This window comes from Vombatus ursinus, unplaced genomic scaffold (assembly GCF_900497805.2).
Source record: "Vombatus ursinus unplaced genomic scaffold, bare-nosed wombat genome assembly UNPS02009770.1, whole genome shotgun sequence".
Classification (NCBI taxonomy): Eukaryota; Metazoa; Chordata; class Mammalia; order Diprotodontia; family Vombatidae; genus Vombatus; species Vombatus ursinus.
The window spans coordinates 11,039,284-11,054,510 of NW_020949548.1; the positions used below are offsets into that span (position 1 = coordinate 11,039,284).

At 44.0% G+C, this 15,227-nt stretch overlaps 1 protein-coding gene across 1 annotated transcript in view; it reads right to left on the reverse strand.

Moving 5' to 3' along the window:
* Positions 1-15,227, reverse strand: part of MICAL2 (microtubule associated monooxygenase, calponin and LIM domain containing 2) — a 156,545-nt gene that overhangs the window by 140,331 nt on the left and 987 nt on the right. The window contains exons 2-4 of the mRNA XM_027852564.1: positions 11,592-11,666; positions 6,822-7,029; positions 1,706-1,822 (exon numbers count right to left, since the gene is read on the reverse strand). Of these exons, the coding sequence (XP_027708365.1) occupies positions 1,706-1,822; positions 6,822-7,029; positions 11,592-11,666 (400 nt within the window). The remainder of the gene's footprint in view (positions 1-1,705; positions 1,823-6,821; positions 7,030-11,591; positions 11,667-15,227) is intronic.

The following is a 15,227-nucleotide window of genomic DNA, read 5'->3' on the forward strand; positions in this document are numbered from 1 at the left end:
AAAGGGAGGCTCCACTGAGGGTCTAAGTGTCACGGAAGCCCCAGGAGGATTTCTGAAACCAAACTAAGATCTAGGAAAAATTTGGGTTCGAATAAGCCTGCAATAAGAGGGAAAATTAAGGAATAATGAACAAATAATAATTATTCATAATAGCACACATCTATCAAACTGAACACCAATTCATTTCTTAGTTTGTTATCCGTGTCAGAGAGGCAGCATGGGATAATAGCCACAGGGACGGCCTTGGGTGGGGAAGAAGGCCCAGGGGAAGTCCCACATCTGACCTATACTAGCTTCTTGGGATAATTGTTTGCCCCCTCCTTCCCCCAGTTTCTTCCAATCTAAAATGGAGATAATAAAACTTTCACAGTAGAAAGTGAACTGGCCTTGGAGTCAGGAAGACCTGGGTTCAAGACCCGCCTCTGACTGACCATTCAATGCCCCAAACAACTCTCCAAACTTTTAGACTGTGGACAAGTCACCCAAAGCTCTTCAAGCCAATGAAAGCACAGGTCCAGATTGAAAAAAAAAATCTTTCTTTCTAATCAGCTTTTCTTTACTCACGCCACAGTGGATGGCTCCCCTAAAAGCTCTAAGCAATCCCTTCACCAACTGACCTGTTATCTCTTTCCTCCATTTTATTATTACCGACCCCATTTAGGTTTTCTTGGCAAAGATCCTGGAGTGGTTTGCCATTTCCTTCTCCAGCTCATTTTATAGATGAAGAACAGAGGCAAACAGGGTGAAGTGACTTGCCCAGGGTCTTACACAGTTAGTAAGTGTCTGAGGCCAGATTTCAGCTCAGGAAGATGAATCTTTCTGACCCCAGGTCTAGCATTCTATCTACTGTACCATCTAGCTGCCCCTATTCCCTTTACTACTATTATTACTAATAACAGCTAACATTTATGTAGTGCTTACTATGTGCCAGGCACTGTGCTAAGTGCTTTACAATTCTCTCATTTGGTCCTCACAATAACCCTGGGAGTTAGTTACTATTATTTCCCTGATTCTACAATTGAGGAAATTGAGGCAGACATAGATTAAGTAACTTGTCCAGGGTCACACAGCTAGTGGCAGCTGAGATCAAATTTGAACTCAGGTCTTCCCGACTCCAGACCCAATGCTCTATGCACTGAGTCACCTAGCTTTCTCCTCTCCCTCTTCCATTGGTTTGTGAGATCATAGACTTAGAATTGGAATAGAATTTAAGAGTTTATTAAGTCCACATGGCTTGCCCAGGTCACACAAGTAATACTTGCGTCTCCTCCCCTATACCCCCACATAAATATAGATATATCTAGGAGTTGTCTAAAGCAATTTCAGTATTTTACTAGGGATTGGCTTTTTAAAATATAAAAATGCTTGGGAAATGAGAAAAGTGTGTGAGTATTTTATTCTCAACCAAACAAAACAGGGCTTCTGGCTCAGACCATGTGGCCATGGCGCCCTCCTTATGGGGCTTCCTGGGGACATGCCTGAACCACAGTGTCAGCTGTCTGAGAGAGGAAAAGAACTCTCTGGGAATTGAATTAGCAAAGTGGAAATAATGGAGCTACAGAGGCTCCCACTGAAGGTGAGAAGGGGATATGGACTGAGCTAACCCAGAAAACTGTCAGGTAGAGTAATAGCCTAGAAACTTGGAGGGGTTTAATTTATACAGATTTTGTTTTAAGTCAGAACGAGAAGGACAAATAGTCCCTACTTTGGTTTTCCTGATCTTCAGGAGGCTCGAGGACCTTCACAAACTCCACGTTCACGTGGATTTCCACTCCCAACATCAGGGCCACCTTAAATAAGATGAGCTGGAGCTGTCGAATACCTGTAGGAAGGTGAGGGAAAATAGAGTTACTTCAGATGCTCGTGATCCTGTAGCGTAGCCCGAGTGACGCTGGATAAAGACCAGGTTTCGGTCAACAATTATCAGCCATCAAATGGCCTAGTAGGAATGCCCCACAGGCCTGGAAACTTCTAACCCACCTATCCCAGCTCCCAGTAGAAGTCTGCGGCTGGCCAAAGCAAGATCCAATCAATCAATAAACATTTATCAAGTGCCTACTCCGTGCCAGGCATTGAGCTAAGCCCTGGGGATACAAAGAAAAGCAAAAGATAGTCCCTGCCCTCAAGGAGATCACAGTCTAATGGGGGAGAAGATACAAAAAAAAAAAGAAAGAAAGAAACCGAAAGAGGGAAGGGGGAGATATTTGGGCACAAGGACATGATGAAGTTCAGAGGGGTGCAGCCAGCCATTGGGAGATGATAGGACAGCTGCCCTGGATCCCCTCCTTAAATGGAGGAATTGGGAGGAGCCCTCCACTGTCCCCCCTTCAGTCTCTTCAGTCAGAGGGAGGAAGGAGCCCCCAGGGCTGTCCCTGAGGAGGCGTGAGTTTCAGTGTTGGTGTGATCCTGCAAGATGATGAGACGTGGGAGAACATGATGAAGCTCAGGGGTGCAGCCAGGTGAGAAAGGACTGCGTACAATTCATTTGTACAGGGACTCAGGGTCTAGGTAGACCTCTTTCCAGAAGGCCCCTGGCTCAACAACAGCCATATTATTATTGATCCCTCTTCACTCTCACCAAGGAACTTTCTCCTCTATAAAACTGATTCCTAGAGTCCCCACTTTTTTCCTTTCTATTCCTGGCTTCTTCCGTGAGGTCTATGTCCTACCCAGTTGATTGCAGCTCAGTACACCTAGACTCCACAAAAATGTTAGTGGTTCTCCGTTCCTTGATGATGATATTTCAATCATTTGCCCTATCCCTCCAGTCACCATTCTCTCTAACATCCCTGTCCAATACACACATCTTTGGGCCCCTCTGCCTTTCATGTCTATCAGAATGTAAGCTCCCTGAGGACAGGAACTCTTTGCTTTTATTTCTTTTCCTAGCACTTAGCACAATGCCTGGTACATATCATTAATAAATTCTTTTTCACTGGCCTAGGAGTCAAAAGACAGGGTCAAGAGCTAGCTCTTGTCACTTAACTAACCATGTGACTTTGGGCAAGTCACCTTACCTCTCATAGAATCACAGAACTTGAGAGCTGGAAGGAACCTTATCTCCCATCTGATCTACCCTATATATGAAAGGAATTACCATTAGAAGAATCCAGACAAGTGGCCATCTGATCTCCTCCTGGAGACCTCTGCTAAGCCTCAGTTCCCTCATTTGAAAAGTGCTCTCTGAGTCCCTTCCAACTTTATCATTTTGGGGGTCCACTCACATAACCTACCTCTACCTCCCAGGGCCATCATGAGGCAAGCACTTGAAAAAGTGTAGAGCGCCAGACAAGCAGGCCCTATCATTACATTCTTTTTTATCTGCCCCTTCCTGGTGAAGTTGGGTCTGGTCCAACCTATGTGTCTCCCTTTATAGCTTCACAATCCATTTCTGCGTTTCAAAAGCAGCTGCTTGTCTTAACTGTACTTTTAAAGGCATTAGGACTTAATATTTATGCAGACAATCCCAGTCTCCTGTCTAGGGAGTCTCCCCTAAATTCACAATCCCTTCCTGGGGAGATGGGATATTTCAAAGTCAGCTATAAATGATTTTTAACGAACTCCTATCCATTCTCCACAAATGCAGAAGGTCAGGCAAATGACTGGATGGGAGTCAACAAAGGAGACCCCTGGGATCAACAGGCAGGAGGGAAGGCGGGATTGCCTACAGGCTTCAATGCAGTTATGCTGCATGCATGGGTGGGCTTGCTCCTTCATCACGTCCCACACCTTTCAGGATGTGTAAGCTACTTTGGGGGATGCCTAAAGTGTGTTTGTGCGGAGGGGGACTCCTCCCAGGAGCATGCTGGGAAATGTTTAACCACGAGCTCTCCTGGGTGGGGGGAACGTACTCATGACAGACTTTTAAGTTTAATTCGCATTATTAATTAACATTTTCTCCACCACTTTTGTAAGTCCAGACGATCAACAAAACACTAAACCAAGCCCTGATTTGTAGGTTTGCTGATTTCTGAAGTATAAATGCTCACACTGAAAAGCTTAACAATCAGCTCTGCCTATTGAAGCTGGCTCCAACACAGCCCCATCTCCTCTAGCCTGTGGAATGTACCACGATGCTCCACCAAGGGGCAGAGGGGCTATGACAGGAAGAGAGATGAAAGGTGAAGACTGGAAGAATGGGGAGGTGGAGGGGCGTTCTTGGCCTGGAGCAGGAAGGGAAGAGGTGGCCAAGCTGCTACTTTTACCCTGGGGTGATCACTCTGCAGGGTTTGCCCACCTGCCCCTCATTCAGGGGAGGACACTGATTACTTCCCATTTGCTGCCAGAATCCTACCTGAAGAGGGGAGAGGAGAGGGTTTCCCAGGAGAGGAAGTGGGATTTACCACCCCCAGCTCCCAGGAGCCTCTGCAGCTTCTGGAAGAGGGACCACATGATAAACTAGGGAGAAGTAGCCCAGGGTAAGGAAGATCCAGGGTTCAGGTTCCACCCCAGACATGCACTGACTCTGGAACTCTGGGCAGGTCACTCAGCTTCTCAATGACTCAGGGAATGCTCTTAAGGCTAGAAGATGCAAAACAGGTGCTGATCTGATCTGCATTGCTGAAGAGAGGGATTTACTTAGAGCTCTTCTTTGCTGATGCAAGAGGAGGGAGGGAGGGAAGGAAGGAAGAGAAAGGAAAGGAGGAAGGAAGGAAGGAACAGAGAGAAGAAGGAAGGGAGGGAGGGAGGAAGGAAGGAAGGAAGGAGAAGAAGAAAGGAATGGAAGAAGGAAGGAGAGAAGGAAAAGACAGAGAGAGGAAGAAGAAGAAAGGAAAGGAGGAAGGAAAAGAAGGGAAAGAGGGAGGGAGGAAGAAGGAACAGAAAAAAGGAGGGAGGGAAAGAAGGAAGGAAGGAGAGAAGAAGGAAGGAAGGGAGGAAGAGGGAATGGAAAAGGGAAGGGAGGAAGTTTATACTTCCAGCCTTCTCTAATTCTAAGGCTGTAATAATCTCAAATATCAAAGCAGTCACCATATTGGCATCTGACTTAATCTGAAGATCCCCTTTGCAGTCTATTTTAGGCAAGTTATTTCTCCCATCTCCCTAGTCTGCCCCAATCCCAACCTTAAACCTTTGCTCCAGCTTCTAAGAAGAGCCCTTGAGGCCTGAGCCCTCCATCTTTAGCCAACACTTCACATTGTATTTAAAGAAAGCCACGCTCAGAGGACAAAATCCTACACTCTCACAGTCAGAAGACTCCCCGTTACTTGCACTGCATGTGACCCTGACCATATGGCCTCTGCCCTGGACAAGTCATGCTTTGAAAATTCTGCTGAGTTCCAGGACACATATTAGGAGAAACTGACAAGTTAGAACTCCTCCAGGCAGGCCACCAGGATATTAATGACAAATCAAAGCTATGCAATATAAGGATTATTTGAGAAAACTTGGGATATTGAACTAAGAGTAGATTAGACTGAGGGGAAGGAAGGGAAACCATAAAGGTGTTTTCAGCTATACAAATGGCTTTACTATGTTTACCGGGGCAAAATGATGTCCAATCAAACCCAAATCCAAGGCAGATGAATGTACCTTTGGATTAGCACTGCCTGCTTGGGCTCTAACTCATGAAGGCCCTTGTTAGAGGCATAGGTTCTAGGAACCTCATAGGAAGTAGGAGATGAAAGACACTCATTGGACAGGATTCAAACCAACTTTGTTGACAAAACTTAGAGAAACTGGGATAGAAATCTCAGCCCAGGGAATCAGCAGAGTCCCAGGCAGCTGGTGGCACAGGAGATAGAGCACTGGGCCTGGAGTCAAGAAGACCTGACTTCAAATCCTGCCTCAAATACATACTAGCTATGTGACCCTGGACAAGTCACTTCACCTCTGACTGCCTCAGTTTCCTCATCCGTAAAATGAGGAAAATAATAACAGCACCTATGTCCTAAGGTTATTTTGAAAATCAAATGAGGTAATATTTGCAAAGCCCTTACTATAGTGCCTGGCATACAGTAGCATTTAATAATATAATAAGGTATTTTTTAGCCCAGTGAGAAAAATCAAGATTTTTTTCTGTGAAACTTAGAAGACACTAACTGGGGGAATGTTGGAAGGGATGAGATTTGTAAGGAGAGACTGAGCAGTGTCCCCTTCCCGGGTGTTCTGGCCATATGACAATGAGTGAGTGATTTAACGTCTCAGTTCCCTAATCAATTCTAAGTTACAGGAGCTGCCATCTGTATTGGTGAAAGATGTTTGCATACCACAAATGAAATCACCTACAAATTACAGACCAGTCATTGATGTGCACATGTAGAGAGATTTTCTATACACCAGGAGTGCCTCATGCCAAATAAATACAGGTACATGCTTCTCCCACCCTTCAAAAAATTAACTTTCTTTCTATTAGAACCACCCCCAAATAGTATGGACTGCCTTAGGGAGGAGTGATGGCCCTATCACTGAAGCCTGGATGCTCACTCATCAGGGATTCTGCAGAACTAATTTCTTTACAGTGATGATCTAACATTTATAGAGTACTTTAAAATCTGGCAAAGCTCTTTATACATGTTATCTTATTTGATACTTACCAGAACCCTGTAAGGTAGGTGGCAGACCGCTCTGCTCAACCCTGAGAACCCTTGGAATCTGCAAGTCACCTCCCTGAATTCCATCTACTTTCTTCCCTAAAAAATAGGGCTCACTGTCCTACCTTTACTCTTAAGAGGCACCCCACAAGGAGGAAATGCTTCCCTGTTTATCCAACTCTAAAAGGCAACCTTCATACAAACTGACCCAACCCTGGATCTCCATCAGCTCCCCAGAGATGCCTCTGTAGATTCACCCCCACCCAATCTGGAGCTGCCTCAAGCACTTACTGATGTGGTCAATGGAACCCGCGCAGAACTTCCCATAGAACTTTTTGGCACCAAGGCCCCGCAGGTCATGAATGGTGAATGGCCAAAGGTGCAACACGTTGTTCCTGGAGAAAGTATCTCTCTTCTCCACCACGACCACTTTGGCTCCCAGATAGGCAAGTTCAATGGCAGTACGCAAGCCGCAGGGTCCTCCTCCAACCACCAGACACTACAGAAAAGGCAGGAGAAAAACAACTGTCAGTGACCACCAAGCTCACTGTCCTCCAAGAGAGTGGCACAAAGTCAATCAATCAACAAGCATTAGAGGTATGGTAGACAGAGCATCGGACTTGGGGAGATCTGAGTTCAGATCTTGCCTCAGACTCTTACTAGCTGTGTGAGATCTGGGGCAAGCAACATAACCTCTTGGCCTCTATTTCCTCATCTGTAAAATGGGGGTAACAATAGCACCTACCTCACATGGTTATAGTGAAGATCCAATGAGATTGTAAATATATAGTGGCTTTGCAGACCTTAAAGTTTTATATAAATGCTAGCTATTCTTATTAACAGGTACCTACTTTGTATCAACCCTTGTGGTAGGTGTTAGAGATACAAAGACAAAAAGTGAGACCACAAACATTTGTCACTTTGTATGGAGGCTCCATCTTCACAGAGCTCATAGTCTAGTAGGGGCAATAAGAGGTTCAGAGGAGATGGCTAATATCCCAGCTGAAATACCCAGAGAGAAGGAGCAGGGTAGAGTAGCTAGATGGCCAGTCCTGGAATCAGGAAGACCCAGGTTGCCTCTGGGTGAACATGGTCAAGTCAGTTAACCTTTTAGTGCCAATTAGTTAACAAGCATTGATTAGGCACCTACTATGTGCCAGGCACTGTGCTAAGCACTAGGGATATAAGTGTTTGTAGAATGAAACAATGTTTTCTCACAAAAAGATTACATTCTGATAGGAGAGGAACTCTGAGACAATAAATTACACAGGAGCAGCTAATCTGCATCAGTGGAAGACATTTCCATACCAGGAGTTCCTTAGATAAATGAAATCATAGGTCCAAGGAGGAGGAAAAGTACCCAGTGAGATGGAAGAGATCATTTTGAGTTTGGGCAAGGGCTATCAAGGAAGGCTTCACAGAAGATGTGAGATTGGATTTGGGCTTTAAAGGTGAGGTGGCATTTTGCTGGGCCAAGGACAATCTAGCCTGAGATAAAACATCTGACCCATTCAGAGAACAGCAAGTCAGCTAGACAGAAGCCACCACCAATGTAATTTTCCAAATCCAGACACCCCTTCTCGGCTGCCACTCCCTCCTAAGTGCTATTTCCTTTATTGGAATGTAAGTCCTATTAATCCACTGTTGGTGGAGTTGTGAAGCGGTCCAACCATTCTGGAGGACAATTTGGAACTGTGTCCAAAGGCCTATACAACTGTGTAGACCCTTTAACCCAGCAATACCACTACTAGGTCTGTATCCCAAAGAGATCAAAGAAAAAGAAAAAGCTACTATTCGTACAAAAATATTTATAGTAGCCCTTTATGTGTTGGCAAAGAATTGGAGACTGAAGGGATGTTCATTAATTGGGGAACGGCTAAACAAGTTGCGGCATGATTGTGATGGAACACTATTGTTCCATAAGAAAAGATAGGGGCAGCTAGGTGGCGCAATGGAGAGAGCACCAGCCCTGATGTCAGGAGGACCTGAGTTCAAACTTGACCTCAGACCAAACACTTTACACTTACTAGCTGTGTGACTCTGGGCAAGTCATTTAACCCCAATTGCCTAAAAAAAAAGAAAGAAAGAAAACAAAAATGAAATGATGGGCAAGATGATTTCAGAAAAACCTGGGAAGACTTACATGAACTGATGCAAAGTGAAGTGAACGGAGCCAGGAGAACACTGTCCACAGTAACAGCAATACTGTATCATGATCAGCTTTGAATGACTTAGCTATTCACTGCAATAAAATGATCAAAGACAGTTCCAAAAGACTCATGAAGGAAACTGATATCTACCTCCAGAGAAAGAACTGATGAAGTCTGAATGCAGAACAAAGCATACTTTTTAAACTTTATTTTTCTTGGGTTTTTTTTTTGTCTGTGTTCTCTTTTGCAACATGACTAATATGTAAATGTGTTTTGCGAGACTGCACATGTATAATAATAATCTATATCAACTTACTTGTTTTCTCAGCTCTGGGGAAGGGGAGAGAGGGAATTTGGAACTCAAAAATCATAAGAAACAAATGTTAAAAGTTGTTACTACATCTTACATTCTTGTATGTGTGTGTGTGTGTGTGTGTGTGTGTGTGTTTGTGTGTGCTCACATGCGTTCGTACCATACATGCCCAGACTTTAGCACAGTGCTCGGCACATAGAAAAGCATTTAAGTGAATAAGTGAATGAAAAAGAATTCATTCTCTGAGGCAGCAAGGCATAGTAGGAAGGGCGGTGGATCTTCAGAGTCAGAGGACCCAAGTTCAAATAGCATCTCTGTCACTTAACCACCAGTGTTATCTCTAGCAAGTCCTTTCTCCTTTCTGGGCCTCAGTTTCCTCATGTGAAATGAAGGAGTTGGGCTAGATGACCTAACAAGTCCCTTCCAGTTCTAAGACCTCATTCAGGAGACAAGAGGGAGCCCCAGCAAGTGACCGGCAGTTGACTGGCCAAGCAGAAGGAAGCAGTTCTAAGAGTCTGAGGACAATCTGCCTCCAGCCAGCCAGCCAGGCCACCAGGCTTCAAGCTAAGCCTGGGTTTCATTCTTTGACAACACCAGGTCATAGGAAAACAAGCCTCCATGCTCAGGGTCAAATCTTATCTTCTGAAAACTATGCAACCCTCCCCCGTTGTGAATTCAAGGAACACTTAGAGGCCTCTGGGAGAGATGAAACCTGCATTTCAGAAGCTCTCCTGCCACAAGTTGGGCTGAGCTGAGGGATCAAATCCACCCTTCCCATTTGTCCTTTGGATAAGGAAAGCCTTTCTAGATACAGTGGAGGAAAATCACTAGGGAAATGAAGTCATCTGTCAGATAATGCTCAAGCTGGTGATGTCTTCGCCAAACTCCTAGGTCCCATTCACTTTATTTATGGTCACAGAGGAACCCAAGCCCCTGCTCCATGTCTGCAAGTTAATTATCTCACAATCCACCTCCCGCTTCCCCCTACACACACACACACACACACTTCCGAGCGTTCTTGCCAGAGAGTGACTCGTGTGTCAAAGCATGACCTATATGTCCCAATTCTTTCTGAGGTCTGTCTCGAGGTTAAGTCTGGATTCACTGCATTTCTTTGTGGTTAGTTTATCTTTTGTTGTTTGGCCAACTGCTAAGCTCGGTCCCTTCTGTCATCATGAGGACAAGCATTGAGTAAGAACTGGGAGGAAGAGGAGAAGGAGAGGGTAGGCGATGAGTCTTGATCCACTCTCACCAAGTCCTAACCCAGAACCAAATACTGCAATGGTTGGAGAGAAGGGGAAAGCCCTTTCCTTAGGTTCAGGCAGCTCTGTTTTAGGAGGGCCACAATAGCTGGGATGCTTTAATGAACCTTCTGGGCCAAAACATTTAAGTGTCCTTAGCCAACGCCCACCTGAGGCCACACATAACATTTCCTATGTCCCCTACAGGACAAACTGTATGCCTGGATATTCACCCCAGCCTCTAAGATCAAAGGAAATTCCAATGGATATAATGAGATCAAGAGGATTAAATAATTGACATTTACATAGCATTTTCAAGTTTACAGAATGTTTTATGTGCTTTATCTCACTGATCCCCAGAACTACCCTGTAAGATAAGTCCTACAGGCATCATTATGTCAGTTTGCAGATGAGGAAACTGAGGCTCAGAAAGGGAGATCACCTTCCATCAACTCTGTAAATATTTGGCACAGATATATTTATTTACATGTCATTTCCTCCATTAGAATGTCAACTCCTTGAGGGTAGGAATGTGGTTTTGCTTTTCTTTCTTTCTTTCTTTTTTTAATATGAGGCAATTGGAGTTAAGTAACTTGCCCAGAGTCACACAGCTAGTGAGTGTTATGTGTCTGAGGCCAGATTTGAACTCAGGTCCTCCTGACTCCAGGGTTAGCACTCTATCCACTGTGCCACCTAGCTGCCCCTTGCCTTTCTTTATATCCCTAGCACTGATCAAAGCAAGAGAAGAGTCCTGATCCTCTCTCACCAAGTCTGAACCCAGAACTAATTACCACAACAGCTGGAGGGAAGGGAAAACACATATCATTAAAAGACATCATCAAAAAAAAAAACAACACATCATAATCATCATCATAAAAGACATTATATAATAAGCAACTAATAAATGCTTGTTAACTCTTTGCCTGATCACACATATTGGTTCTCTGTTGGACCCAGGACCCAAACTTGAGTTTCTTGACTGAGTCAAACACCAAATCTACCAGGCCACTCCAGAACAGAGGTTAATAAGGGCCTAAAAGAAAGAAAAAAGAGGGAAGGGCAAAGGAACTAGGAAGTAAAAAAGGTAGGATCTGATCTCAAGGAGTAGAAAGAGTTCTGTGTCAAGCTCTGGGTTTGCCCATGGGCAAATCATTGCATTTCTACAAGCCTTGGTTTCCTCATTGATAGAATAAGAGATCAGAACTAGATGACCTCTGAGGTCCCTTTTATGTCTCAATCTCTGATTCTCATGACTCCAAGTCCACACAATGGAAGAAAATTCAGAGCAGATGTTATCCAGATTGAAGAAAGGTCCCACCAGACAGAAGCTGAGCGTTTCCACTTTGTACATACCTACCCGCAAGGACCAGCAAGAGTTAAGAATCCAAGCTAGTGGCTGCCGGCTCCTGCCGCCCTTTTCCAATCCAAATTCCTACAGAACCAGCCATGTTGTTCAAACATGCCCCATGCTGGGCTCTGGTGGTTTTCACTCCAAACTGAAATGCTGCCTTCGAAACCCAACGAGTCCCTGGAGGATTAGTCATAGCCAGAAAGCCAAGTCCTAAACCTCTCAGTCTACAAGATTCTGGCCGCCAGATCCATTCATGCTCCTGCCAGGCAATGGGCTTGAACTTCCTGGACCCTCACCCAGAGGGAAGGGGAGGAGGTCTCCAGGGAGACCCCAGTCAGCCATGGTTAATGTCTCTCCCACCCAGGCTGGAAGGTGGGGCTCAGCTGGCTGATACCCTACACATCATTCAGAAGTCTTTGATTTATTATCTAGTTAAGATATTCAGAGCCAAGAACAGCAGGAAGTCCGTTGTATAGATAAGTCCCTACAGTGTTTAGGCTTCAGCATTTATTAAATAGCAAGACAAACAGCACATGGAAAAAACAGCTCTTTGTTTATGTGTGAGGCCAGAAGACAAGGGGTCCCTATATCATAGTCTACTACCGAAAAAGTTTCAGAAAGCTGACCCAAAGAGATTTCTTCTGAATGAAGCACAATCCTCCCCTCACCCTGGGATTTAATTCTGGTTCCTGTAACTTCCACCTCATAACTCCTTCCACAGTGGACTCAGTACACAAATTAAGGACTCAAGGTGCCCCAAAGTCAAGATCCGTCTGTTCCTCAACCTCTACACAACCACTGTCCCAGTTATCAGACATTATTGGGTGAATGACATTAGCCCCCTCTCCCTACTTCTCTAGGACGGAAGCTCATGAAACAAAATGTGTTCTGGGTCCTTCTAAACACCAGGGAATTAATGAGATAGTAACCAAGAAAAGGGCCCAGGAAACAGTAGTTCTAACATGAATAATCCAGACTCTCTCTTCTTTGGACCAGCAGAGAAGCCTTCCAGAAGCCTGAGGCATGAGCATCTCCCAGGTACCTGAAACTTCATGCCTACAGATGCTAGGATTCCTGGGTAAACTTAGGAACAGCATTATGGGCAGCGCCCTAGCTCCACAGGCCACTGTGGGACAAAGGATCATAGAATTAGAAATTCAGAGCAGGAGAGCTTTCAAGAAGCCCAACTCCCTAATTTACAGGTAAGGCAACTGAACCCCAAAGATATGAAGGGACTTGTCTATGGTCACCCAAACAAGTAACCCAGGTCTTCCTGACTAGTATCCAGGGCTAGTATCCTGTCTTCTTCACTAAACCTTCTGCAGAAGTGGAGTACATTTCTAGGTACAGTGAAGTTCACTTTATACAATCACAGGTCAGTAGGTTCAGTTTTCCACTGGGACCAGTAAGTGACAACCCTCAGTTTATCACAGGCTGTTCCCTTAAGGCTTCCATGCCTCTCTTTCTTTGGGGTGTTGTCTTCTTGAGTTGAATGGGATCTCCTCAGAGGAGGAGCTGCTTCAGTATTTTTGTCTGCATCCCCAATGCTTAGCACATAGAAATTGCTTCTTCACTCATTCATCATGGTGTGTAAAAATATTAGAATCCTCATTATGATCCTAAATCACAAGTGCCATTTGGATGGCTCTACTGGTGATCAGGGGACTGGCTGGCACCCCAACAGATGCTTCTGCTTTGAGCCCTCCTGTAGCTACTTCCCTGAAAAGGTCACACTATCTGATAGTCATACCCAAAGCAGCAATTTGAGAGCTAGACCTACGCACATGGAAGCTATAGGTGCCACTGACTCCATTCAGCCATGCTTTGTGATGTTCTTGGTTGAATCTGCCAGAGTGGTAGAGCTGGCTACATGGCAAAGTCTTGATATGTTCTAGAAGAGGTTTCTACTACAAAACATGGCATTAATACATGACTTGGACTTCTCAAACCATGCCTACAGCAACCTACAGTTAACCAAAGCAGCTTAAGGAACTCTGGAGAAAAGAGAGACATAGTGGTGGACATGCACACACAGCAAAACTAGGCACACTGGAAAGAGTCCTAGACTTGGAGTCAGGGAGAACTGGGTTCAAATCCCATCTCAGATACTTACATAAGCTCTGTGACACTGGGCAAGTTTCTGCTTAACCACTCTATACCTCAGTATCCTTAGGTGTAAAATGAGGGGGTGGGATTTGACAACCTTCCTTACTCTAAATCTGTCATCAAAATCCATTTAATATCTGCATTGACCATATGTAACATAGGAATTCAATAGTTTCAAATGACCATCAAGGATTGGTTGAAATCTATCACATTACTGAAAGGTGACTTCTTATTGGCCTAAAAGTCACTGAAGGCACCTAGTAGACATATGATGAAATTAATCATTTGAGACCTGGCCTGTTTCCATGGAATGCACAACAAACAATCAAAGTCCATTTATATTTTTGTGGGTTTTTTTAAATATATACTTGGTTTTGTACCAATGCCCATTCTAGATAAAATCAGGAAGTTTGAAGAGACCAGGAAAAGTATTAATAACTAAGAGACTGATGACAGGATGAAATTTGATAAGCCATCATGCAGAAGGATTGGATTTATTTTGCTTCACCCCAGAGGACAGATTAGGGGTAATGGAATGGAACCTTAGGAAGGCAGGCCAGCTCGGTATAAGGAAAAGCATCCCTATAATTAGAGCTATACAAAAGTGTTATGGGATGCTTCATGAAGCTGTGAATACTCCATCACCAGCTCTTTAAGCAAAGGTGATAATACAGCCATGGATAGGGCTCCCTAGCAATAAAACAAAGCACAACATACATTTATCAAATGCCTATTATATTTATTAAATTTATATTTATTATATATTATAGTATATATATTCATATATTATATATTTGCATACTGTATTTATTAAATGCCTATTATATTCAACACATGGAGATTGGGGCTACAATAGAATGAAAAAGCCCCTACCCTCAAAAAGTTTACACTCTACCAGAATGAAACAACATGTAAACATATATATACAAACATGATTGTTTTGGGAGAGAGAAGAGAAGAGGAGAGGAGAAGAGAGAAGAGAGAAGAGGGGAGGGGAGGAGAGGAGAGGAGAGGAGGCAGGTAAGAGAGAACAAGAGTACTAACAAGTGAGAGGATAAGGACAATTTTCAACAGAATATGGTACGTGAGCTAAGCCTTAAAGGACTAAAACTTAAAAGACATCAGGTCTTCTAAGAAGTGGAGGTGCTGAGAGGGTGCATTCCAGGCACAGGGATAGCCTGGGCAAAAACACAGAAGCAAGAAATAGAATGTTGATTCAGGGAACAACAATTAGGCCAGTTTGAACAATGAATATGATGAAAACAGAGAAGTATAGGAAGATTTTTATGAACTGATCCAAGGCAAAGTAAGCAGAATCAGGGTGAATCATATACACAATCACTAGAGCAACATAAACGGAGAGAGCAATAATACAACAAAGGAAGTTGAATGCTATGAAATTATAATAAGGAAGGTTGGACCTGAAGAAGAGATACCTTCTTTGTAGAGGTGGGGAACTATAGGTGTGGAACACTATGTATGATGTTGGATTTAGTGGATATGTTGGTTAATTTCACTAAACTGATTCCCCCCCCC